This window comes from Lampetra planeri, chromosome 2, assembly GCF_965212315.1.
Source record: "Lampetra planeri chromosome 2, kcLamPlan1.2.h2, whole genome shotgun sequence".
NCBI lineage: Eukaryota > Metazoa > Chordata > Hyperoartia > Petromyzontiformes > Petromyzontidae > Lampetra > Lampetra planeri.
Window position 1 is genome coordinate 12,772,407 of NC_136108.1, and position 11,953 is coordinate 12,784,359.

Here is an 11,953-nt window from a genome sequence, read left to right on the forward strand (position 1 = left end):
TGTGCATTACGCTTTAGACGGGGCTTGTGGAATGCCATGAGGAGTACCACACAACCATTATTAACACAGCGGCCCACAGGCAATGCTTCCAATGAATAGACATTGCCGTCATTTGCGATGATTCCTGTACAAAAATGTTACCCTCACTGATGTAGACATTTCTACAACAGCAGACTGGTCTGGCTCACGAATTCCACTTGTTTGTTGCGACTGAAGACTTTTGTTTATTTGTTGCGACATTTTTCTTGGATAGTTCACAAGTGAGCTATTTATTTGACCATCAACAATATTTACTCACCATTTCATAATTAACGCAGAATGTGAAATCAGATTCAATTGTTCTCGTAATTCATATGTCCATTGGCGGTACCACAAGCAACTTAACATTTCACATGAACGATTTCTAATATATTTTGGCATATCAATATTTAATCACAAGCAGAATTTGCTTCTGGGGAGCGTTGGACCAAACATACGCGGTCACACGGTGGGGGTGCGATTACGGGATTCCTGTTTGCAGAGCACCCAAACTAGACGACAGCATGAGCCGCCATTTCACATCGCACTACGCCACCAAGATAGATGGCGGCACAGTTAGTTTCACGGTCCACCAAAATACAAAGTAATCTATTAAGGCGGTAGCCACAGTTGTTCATTTCACTTCAATAAAGTTGCAATGCAAAATAATTGGTTAATTGGTGCACCTGTGCCATGAGTTTGGGAGACAGATCAAACATATTCTTTCACAATCAAGGTTTGATCAATGTACAGAACTTCATGTCAGCATATTTCTCATCAGTTACGCTGATAATAACACCTAAGCATTGGAGCAGTTAACAGCTTTCACATTTACCAATCATCTTACGCGCACACACCCACTGTATCAATTTTGCCAAGGTTATGAAAAAAAAAAGGTGTCAGTGGAAAAGTAAACGCCTCAATATAATTAATGCCAACCAATTAAATATCGCCACCTTACTCTCCCCGTCCGTACATAACACAGCAAAGGTAGGCTCCCTGGGCTAAACTGCAGTAAATACCTCACTGGCTGGCACCGTTGTAGGGCACCTATCTCAGGTTACGGGTTCAACTCATAGTCAAGCCATTTAATCATCCCTCTGCGGTCTCTTACCTCTTAGGAAGTAACATATTGTTTTCTTTAATATTCAATAATAGCCTCACTGAGTCTCAAGACAAAATATCAGGATACTGCAGTGGGATATTAGGCCAATTCCATTCAGGATCGTTTGGCTGTATGTGGGAGGAAACCGGAATACCTGGAGAAAGCTCACAGATATGAATGGATAACAACCAAATATCCATACGGATTGATTCAATCCCTCGCTGTATTTCCGTTTCCAGGCCACCTTGGGAGGTCGGTAGACTGCTTCATGCCATGTGAATGTGGAATTTTTAGCACTCGCTCAAAACTGCGCATTTGGGCGAGAGGAGCAAGTGGTCGCAGCTGAGTCACGTGGTATTCCCCTTTGGCCTGGGAGGGGGACGCGCTCAGTGTCCAACGACGAGCGACGCGATACCAACTTACGCCATGACGATGACGCAGAAGTCGAGCCAGTTCCAAGGGTCACGCAGGAATGTAAAAGGGTGAAGGCAAAACCCACGAGCCAGGATTTTCACCATGGATTCGAAGGTATAGATTCCTGTGAACGTGTATCTGGAACATCGCACCACCGGTTAAAACAGCATGTGCACACTCACTCGTAATCCACGGCGAAGTGAAAATGAATTTGCGCAACATAAAACTCGATGTTGTGTCACATTTTTAAACGAACAATAAACTTTTTCTTCTTAAAATAATACTAAAATTAATTGATTTTATACAGTGTCTAAAAATAAAAAGTTTATTTGTTATGAATTCATTCTTGAGTGGTGGTTTTGGCCAATATGTTAAACATTAAACTGCCAGGTGAATGTTGAAATAAATCCCTTATTCATTGCAATAATGTGCCACGTTTTATACAGGCTTAACCAAACAAATGACAATTATCCACAAGGCTCAGCTTGCTTGCTTGTGCAGGGAGCAGGTTACAGACCGAGTAGAATCCAATCACTTACTCCACATTCTTGGTCCAAGTGGGCGGCTCGCTCATGGTCATGAAGACACAGTTGGTTAGAATGGTGAACATTATGAATATACTGAAAAGCGTGCGTTGCCGTTAAAGAAAAACCCGTGCCTTCTGTCCAAATGCCAGCCGTCACCCAGCAAATTACCAGTGGTGAGGAAAAATGATGCAGCTTAATTCCTGTTTAATGGTGATCTTTAGCAAAATTCATAACCAAATCTGACCTCAGCGGAGAGTTCTAGAATAAATCAAGGCCCGGGCTACATTAATGAGTCGCACTGCTGTCGTTACCGTCTGCAATACATCAGCCAGGTGCACAGACTTAACTCATTCCGTGTTCATTATTGATGGCGTTAGAGGAATTGCAGATTATGAATACTCTTGCCGGACCGGCATCGAGCATCGCTTCCTCAGAATGTCCAGATAAAATTTAGAAACAATAAAATGTTCTCTCAATGTCTTGATTTTCTCATGAGGTCACAACTACAAAGTGCACCGTGGCATTTTTTTACAACTCCGAGGCTGAATGAGCAGCTGACCGCATTCTCAAACAATGAGCCTCAGCTCCTCAAGATGTGAGAAGCACTACTTTTTCTCCCGAGTCTCCCTTGAAATAGATGGCCTCAGTGGGTTCTCACTTGTTTTTAAATATAAACACGATCATGATCATCATTTTAAATGTGTTTTTTAAGTGTCTAATTAGTTCACGTCCTCAAAACTTTTGCCTTGAGGTTGAATATATTTTCATAATTACATCACCCATTGGCATTCATACATACATACCCAATTCTCACTTTGCAAATATGTGAAACGACGTATTAACTGGACTTGAATTTAATGTATTTCATAATTTATGAATATTAGCTATAGTGAAGTCCGTGACAGAAGACCTATCTTGCCTACTTGAGGGGTGGGGAACGTCCGGCCCGCGGGCCGTATAAGGCCCGCAAAATCATTTAATCTGACCTTGCCAAGGCAACCGCAGGTGGGACTCGAAATTCAATAAATCTAGGAGCAAACCTGGAAAAGCAGTTGCGAGTAGCAACATCATCAATACCAGCCAACATCACACGCCTTGCCAAAGAGAAGCAGTTCCAGCCATCACATTAGGGGCGAGTTAATTAAATGTTTGACCAAATATAACAGGCAAATCTTTAAGTTGATAATTTTGCGAATGATGTTATAAATATCCAAAATGGCCCTTGGTAAGAAACAATATTCCCCACCCCTGCCTTGAACTAATAGCAGGACTCAAAACAGCGCCTCTCTGTACACACTACATGAACTGTAAGTGCACCCCTCTCATTCTTAGGACGTACAATTTTTCCGCAAGAAAAGGATATGAATGTGTTAAAATCTTGATAGCGTATCTTCTGACGGGGTTGAATGGAGTTAAAATATACAATGCAGGTGTGGCGCTGAATCGGAAGATGGCCTTCCCTGAATTCAGGACTATAAATGTCTGAAAAGGAAACAAACACACGAGCATTATCAAGACATGTATTTGACCAAAAGATTGCCATTTCTGCAGTACTGCAGTATCTTAAACCACATTTAAACAGCATTGGCAGTAATTACACATCAATGGGCAAATGATCAGTTAAGCTGACTTGACACAAGCATTACCCAACTGTGCCAATTAAACATCAAAAGTTGCGTGTAAGAAAACAAAGTTAAAACTTTGGGCACAATATTTTCTTTGAAGAGTGCCCAAGCCAAGTTAAAATAAGGTGTGAGATTTTAGGTTTTCTGATTCCGAGAAAGACTGCAAATAAAAAGAGCCAGAGTGAAATATTTGTACCGCAGAGGGTTTTAAAAACCAGGCAGAGGCTGCCTGGTTGTGCACTTTACCAGAGTGCATCAGTTTTGTAAATGCCATCACTTTCCGTCTGCCTGTCACAAATAGATATATAAACAGATCATCCGCATCATCTTGCCATAGTCAACCCATTGTTGGATAAAGACGCCCTCACGCCATTGCCACTGCACACGGTCACGTGATGCCACAATGGCCGCTCCATCTAGTGCAGGGGTCGGGAACCTTTTTGACTGGGAGAGCCATAAAAGCCAAATATTTCTAAATATATTTCATTGAGAGCCATATAGTATTTGTAACGTATAATAAATTAAATATGTCTTACTTTTAATGCGACTTCTGGTGCTGCATGGTTTTGCTGATGGCCTTGTAGTCTGGTTCATACGTGGTGAGGTTGAGCTTCATGCAGGCGTGACCCGTGAAATTTATCTTCAAAACTAATTTCTGTTTACTTTAAAATGACACAGTATTATTAAGCAATATCACAAGTATTTTAAAATCAGTTCCAAACTGATTTATTTTTATTTTTTCAACTCAAAATTGTCTGGGAGCCATATGCCGTCACTGGAAGAGCCATATATGGCTCGCGAGCCATAGGTTCCCGACTGCTGATCTAGTGCATGAGCTGATCTTATCGCCCTCTCCCCATGGCGGTCGTCCTTTGGCTACCATTCCGTCACGGGTCTCATCCATCAGCCATCCTCCCCTCCTAGCCACGATGTGTCATGTCCAAGCGCACTAATGTTTCTTAGCAGTGAAAAGGATGTCCATAACTTTCATATGTTCTCTACGCTGCGTGTTCCGCTTCTTGTCTCAAAGTGTTATTTCAAGTGGAAGCTTTTCATCTTTTTCTTTGTCAATGATCATATTCTGAGTCACATGTAATAGCGTGTAATATACAACGATTAAAAGGTTTCTGCCTTTTTGAACATGAAGGTTTTGTTCCATAGTCTTTGTCAAAAAATCGTGTTTTTTTAGGATGGTCCTATATTGGGACATCTGGTCAATTCCATTCAATGGGTGTGAGAGGAAACCGGAGAAAGTGCTGAAAACCAACCCTCCCATACTCCCTGGCCACTTTGCATCCTCATGCCTCTAACACCTGGCAAGCCTTGCTGTTCACCCATTCAAGCACGATCCATGTTCAACCCAACTAAGCCTCCAAGTTGCGATGAGATCGTATGCATTCAGGGTGACTTTCTCGTAACCTTGCAGTTTAAGCTGGAGTACGTGTCCCCTGATTTTGTTTCCTACAGCATCGTCCAGCACTCAGGGCTGTGCCGCCAAATTGCCATGAAAGAAATTCACTTGGGTCCACATTACTGCTCAACCTTCCACTCAGGAATTGATCGACGTGCCTTTGCGTTTGTTGTACACATTGTACAGGTCACCACCAGGATGGGCTGGTGATCACTGAACAAAGAGTACTGCCTCGCGTTATGCAATAAAGGCCATTACAGTTTTGTGACAAAACATCCTTCACACGTGCAGCTTTTCAGGGAGATTAGACGTGACCAGCCGCAGCACCCTTCCATAACCACCCCGTCAGCGAGGTATTTGACCGGGTGGAAAGCTCGTCGGTGAGTGTGGCCCTGCTCGATGCCAACGAGAATGGAAGCTGCCAGAACGTCACGAGTCTCATGACTCGATCGACCGATGATATCGGAAACGTTGGCACTTGGCGAGCTCCACCAGCGAAATGCCCTCACATTGAACGCACAAGCCACCGTTGACGAACCACTATGAAGAACAACTAGAAATATCCCCTAAAAAACTAGTAGCCTCCAAAGCCTGGTTCACGTGCAGTGATTTTTAGGGAGCGACACTGAACAAAGCAAAGTTATTTGCACAGAGTGTACATCTCAGTGTGCATCTATTTTCAACTGGGTAATTCAACACTGGTCATTTCGCAAAACATCTTGGCGAACCAAGAAGAGCGTCGAGTGAGAACAGAGCGATGTAATGTGACTTTCTGTGATGTCACTCTCTGATTAAATGGGTTTATGGAGGTGGCGGGGAAAGGACATCTTTCGGTCGCGTGTGGCATGACACAGAATGACGGCAGGGAGGCGGTCTCCACGGCAATCACTCTCTTGTCACTCGGTCAAATATGAAACATGTCAGCATCGAGGGCCGAGAGCATGTCCACTACACTCGCCTGACAGCAAGAAGCGTGATCCAACACTGGCGGTCCGAAATGAGACGTGCTAATGAAGACCCTTTGCCGTCGAGGCCATAATGATGACAAACAACTGGCGCAGTATACCTAAATTAGGCATGAAAGCCACTTCCATTGGTGGGTGCCCACTCGGCACCTTTAGATATAAGTGTCGCTGATAGGGACTCCAAAGGGAGGCGTGACTTTTGGATCTTGATTTGCGCCGCGGCCATCAGACTGCGAGGGGTGTGTTGGGAGAGGTGCACGCACACAGGGAGGCGATCGCAGGGTCTCGCTACAGGTCCGAGTGTCTGCGTCGTCAGCAAAACCCCAAGCTGCAAGCTGTCGCAGTGCCAGACGCTGCCACTGCTTCTTGTATTCGATTGGATAATTTTATTTACCGGAGAGTCATAAGTCAGGTCGCATCCAGCCTCTATTCATCCCACATGCTGCCATCACACGCTCTCAAGGGCCTCCTTGCAGTGGCTCACCACCCACTCCAAATTTCCCCAGCCAGCAGTGCCATTAGTCATGTCTTGTGCATTTCAGCTCGTGTATGCACGTGTATGAATGAGTGTGTTCATGTGTGTGTAGGTGGAGTGGCAGCGCATTGGATAGCGCACTGCGCTACGAACCCGCTGACCCGAGTTCAATTACCGCTCACAACCGATAACAGCGGCAAATGTTCGAACCTGTCACGGGCATCCCCGAGGTCGACTCAACCTCAAATAAGTACCTGGGGAGACGGCATCCCGGGTGTGGTGCTGGGGACCCACCCCCTTCTGTGACGTGCCGGCCTTCATAGGTGCTTGCTAACAGCACTTGCCCCAACAGTCTGTTGAAGGCTACACGGAGGGTCTTTGTCTTTGTCGATGTGGCCTGGGTTCAATTCCCAGCTAAGGCTAACATCAGTGACGAATTTCAGAACTGGCTTTGTACCTTAAATGAGAACCTCGTGTTGTAAGCATCAGCACTGGGGAGACAAAGGTGGCCAGGCGTGATGCTGGTCACATCACCACCCCTTTGTGTTTCGATTTAAAGCTTTCGTGACTGCAGGGATTCATCTTCTTGGTTCTTTCGGTAAAGTCACGTAGAAGGGAAATAATAAAATAATCAAAATAATACACAATAAAATAATTCTCACGACGTTTCGGCCACAACGCAAGCAGCCGTCCTCAGGTGAAGAACAGGTCTGTCAGACGCTGTCTTTCTGACAGACCTGTTCTTCACCTGAGGACGGTGCATTGCGGTGTGGCCGAAACGTCGTGAGAATTATTTGATGTTTTATTTTTATTATTTTATTATTTCCCTTCTACGTGACTTTACCGAAAGAACCAAGAAGATGTTCCCACCAAGCCCCCCTTCATATTACACATTACGGGGGGGGGGGGGGGGTGCCAGGGGAAGAATGCGTACACCGTAAGCATGACTTAACCATGTGCACAGACGCGTGACGGTGAAGTCTTGCTTACTGAGGGGGGCAGCAACGTCCCTTCCGCACCCTCCCATCTTGGCACCCTCCTGCCCAGAGGCTCACCGTGTGCTATGAACGCCCGCGTCAATCGCCCGGTTGCTGTGTATACAGAGGCTGCCGGCGGCGTGCATGACGGTTCGCGACCGCTAGACTTGCAATCTCACAGCGCGGCAGTCGAAACGACGATTGCAATCCCCCCCCACTCCACCACCGTCCACCAAGCGATGTAAATAGGTACACCACAGTTAGTGGAACTGCCGGTCGTGTGTGGTGGGATCAAGTATGGCTCATCCCACCTCTTCCGAGAAGTCAGGCCAGTTTGTAAAAATAGACTAAATACCCTCTAGATTTGAAGCTTTCGTGACTGCAAGGATTCATACTCTTTGGTTCTTTCGGTAAAGTCACGTAGGTAAAACATTAAAATAAAATAAATGAAAGCACAGCCACTTAAGCGGTTGTGCTTTCGCTACGTTGTCCCCACCTGAAGAAGGACGCTTGTGTTGCGCCTGAAACGTCGTGATTGAATTGAGTTCATTTATTTTATTTTAATTTTTTACCTACGTGACTTTACCGAAAAAACTAAATAGACTAAATACCCTCTAGAGGGGCTCTCTGAAGCTCCATCTCGTGGAAGGCCTACAAACAGCAGTGTTCGTAAGCGACACATTGCAGGGCCGCACATTAACTGTACTCGGGGTACATATGGTCCTTTTCACTGTTATTTGCTTACTAAAGCAATCGTGAATTTAGAATTAAAATAAAAAAGTGATTTACTTACGAATCCATCTTTGAATGTCCCTCCCCTGGCAAATCACGACAATGTGGGATGCCCCTTGCTATGAACAAGTGCCAGTCGCTGTCTAAACCTGGCCTGTGTCTGCTGTAGGATGGACTCAACCTTAAATCAATACCGGACATTGTGTGGGAACATCGGCGCTGTAGAGACAACAGCGATCAGACGTGATGCTGGCTCCAACTCACTCTCGTGCGTCACAAGGGCCTTGAAAGGAATTCGCTCGCAGCACTTACCTCTACGATTAATGTTACAGCCGTTTGTCAATCCGCTGCTGCGTGAAGGCATCCCAATGTCATCTCAATCATGGGGGTTGTTTGGCTCGACTTCACCATGCTGGTCTAGTGCGGATTTGGTGAAGAACAGGCCAGGGTACCGGGCCGGTTCACATATCCCTCGTCGCTGATGTCAGCCGTGGCCGGCATTAATGGAACTCGGGTTTCCAGATTCGAAACGCAGTGCGCTGACCCACTGAGCCACCGCTCCACCCCCTCTAGAGCTTATATGATTAATTGTGGAAATGTTTGTTGTTTGTGTGGTGTGCGTGCATGTTTGTTTGTGAACGCATGTGGGCAATGCGTACTGCAATACGAACCCGGTGACCCAAGTTCAATTCCCCACTCACGGCCAACACCGGCGACGAATATCTGAACTGGTCCTGGGCCTCACCCTAAAATGACTACCCGGTGCAGTGTGTCAACAACAGCACTGGTGAGACAAAGGCGGCTGCGAATGCTTCTAGCCTGTCCACCTCCTCGTGTGCTGTGCCGGCCTCAATCGGTGCTTGGTAACAGCACTTGCTCCAAAAGTCTGTTGAAGGCTACACGGGGGGGAGCTTTGTCTTTGTGCGCATGTACTGGCGCAACGTTATGAGAGCAGCACTGAGAGTAAGCCTCTGCAAAATTGGCTCGCCATCCTAACAGCACAATTTCCTGAAATAGCCCCTTCTGCAGGGACATTTATTCACATCGGTGTCCTCCGATGCACTCCACGAGGCACACATCATTACCAGCGACGCGTTGAGAACACTGGTGCGGAATGGGGATGGGTCGGTGAGGTGTGCGGCAGAAACGCTTCCTCTGAAAGTCAACGACATGGGCAAGCAAGCGGGCAATGGCAGTTCGACTCTCACCGTGCACATCAGGTGATGCCTGGGTGACCCGATTCACTCTGTTGGTTGTACTACGTGCCCGAGTATCTCTCTCCAAGTAGAATAGTTGAATTTACTTAACCAGGAAAGCCTCAACGAGTCTCAAATTGCTTTACAGGAGGGCCATGCACTGGGATGTTTGGATAATTTTCTTCAAAGGAAACGTCTTCCACGTGAGAGGGAACGGGAGTAGCGGGAGAGTCCCGCACGCGGCAGACCTGTTCACTGACCCACTCCGTTGTGCTGCCAACCACCTCTCAGTGGCAGTTTCACAAAGCGGCGTGAGCCACAAACCCATTTCCCCAAGTCGCAGGATACGCCATCATCGCCCTCACCTGTTTTTCACTATGCCATAATGAGCATGAGCAGCTGGTGCTGTTGGTGGCGACGTAAGTGTTGGTGTTAGTGGTGGTGTTAGTAGCGGTGTCGTTGATGGTGCTCGTGGTAGTGACATTGGTGGTGCTGTTGGTGGTGGTGACGTTCGTAGAGGTGCAATAGGTGGTGCTAGTGGTGCTGTTAGTCGTGGTGCTGTTAGCGGTGCCGTTGATGGTGCTGTTCGCGGTGCTCGTGATGCTATGGTCGGCATGAAGGTGGCGTCTTCTCACCTTCTGCGTGCTGTAGAAGGGATCCAGGTCTTCCAGCGGCTCGGCCACGCACTCGGACGGCATGTCGCCGTACATGAACGGCAGCGACTTGCCGACCTCCAGGTCGCTGCTGGGCTTGGGCTGGTCGTCCTCGCTCTCGAAGCCCTTGGCTTTCTTTGCCTGCTCGTGGGCCGCACGCTGCTCGATGGCGGCCAGGGACTCGGGCGTGAAGCGTCGCAGACTGTGCGGTCCAGGCGGTAACAGCACTGGGGCTGCCATCTTTTCATCCTGCGCGGATTCTCAGGCGCGCTCGCTTCCTCCGCCTGGAAATTCTGAGAACGGCGCAACGGCGAGGCGGCCACTTTAGTTTTAAGCGCCGCGTCCACTTTGCGACGCCGGCCCAGCTACGGTCATGCACGGAGTGTGACGCCTATCTATAGGCTCAGAACTGTCGGGGAGTTTCCACGCGCCTGCAAGTGTCGCGCTGGCGTGAACTTAGCGGCGGCGGCGGCGGCACCACGGCGATAGTAGCCGGTCACGTTTTTCGAGATAATGTTTTATTCCGCTTGCACAAAGCGTTTCTTTTTTATGGGTCGGAAAAAAAAGTACACGTGTTGCAGCGTTTTCACCATTTACCATTGGGTTGGTGGTATCAACTGCAACAGCCTGTGTGAAATTAGGCCAAGCACTGAAAAAGACAAATAACTATGCCTCCAAAAGCACGTGCAGTTGATGTCAGATTAAACAATATAGTAATGAAACTATTTATGATGCGAGCATATTTCGCAATGTTCGATGGAGAACTCACAGAGCGAGAGCTCGAAGTCCATCATAAGCCAACCTGAACCAGGTGAGAGCCTGGATGGTTCAGGGTCTCAACGGGTGAGAGCCTAAACAGGTAAGAGACTTGACGGATGAGAGCCTGGAAGGGTGAGAGTCTGGACTAGTGACAGCCTGAACGAGCGAGAGGCTGAACGAGCGAGGGCCTGAACGAGTAACGCTGCTTGAAGGTGCTTGGATGCGGATTCGGCGCCAGTGCAGTGGGAAGGAGTTCCAGACCGCTAGTAGTTATGCACCAGCCATTCGTGCACAATGACAGGGAATCAATAATAACAGTTACACCTTTGATTTAACCTATTTTGTTTATATGTTAAAGTGTGTAATAGATCTGCAAGTGAACTAAAACAGAAATATGAAGACGGAGTAATATTGATACTGTTGAGTATGGGGTTAGTATAAACATCTAACTGCATTCAGCACCATATGAGTGAGATTCATGCCATTACCAATGGTCCCATACAAAGCACTTCCCAAAGCTATATTTGGCTATGTAATTAATCACATTTAGCTCAACATACGGGCACTGTATACATCACATTGCTCATTTATATTAATTCCTAACCAAACATCTAGAGATGTGTTTTTGATATTTGTAAAATGTTCTAATTGTTCACGTCTACCGCTTAACTCTGAAATCGATAAGCATACAAAAGCACTTATTACAATTTATATTAAATCGATCAATTAATTACAATTAGTATTACATCGATAATTTAATTACAATTAATATTACATCGATAATTTTATTACAATTAATATTACACGGATAATTTCAGTATCTTAAAATGTCGTGCCACTTAAATGGCTAAAAAAGCTGTTTACCATACCCTAAATGTTCTGAGCATTTCATGCCAAATGCATAGCCATCACTCAGCATCTGCTCTCAAACATCAGTTGCATGCAGGTGATGGGGCTCGTATCCCGTGCACCACTATTAATAAAAATCCACGTGTAACGCTGCCAATTTCTTCGTGCCCTCAAAGTAACATATGGGTGTCACTTGGCCCTCCTGAGCCTGCATTTGCATCCTAGCGGTTATCAGAGTGCAATCTAA

At 46.4% G+C, this 11,953-nt stretch overlaps 1 protein-coding gene across 1 annotated transcript in view; it reads right to left on the minus strand.

Annotated features, from left to right (window-relative positions):
* LOC144728360 (sodium channel protein type 2 subunit alpha-like) overlaps positions 1-10,385 on the minus strand; it is an 82,153-nt gene extending 71,768 nt beyond the window's left edge. Inside the window, exons 1-4 of the mRNA XM_078607744.1 lie at positions 10,081-10,385; positions 3,428-3,546; positions 2,077-2,166; positions 1,547-1,675 (exon numbers count right to left, since the gene is read on the minus strand). Coding sequence (XP_078463870.1) covers positions 1,547-1,675; positions 2,077-2,166; positions 3,428-3,546; positions 10,081-10,338 — 596 coding nt within the window. The 5' untranslated portion in view covers positions 10,339-10,385. The remainder of the gene's footprint in view (positions 1-1,546; positions 1,676-2,076; positions 2,167-3,427; positions 3,547-10,080) is intronic.
* Between the last annotated feature and the right edge of the window lie 1,568 nt (positions 10,386-11,953).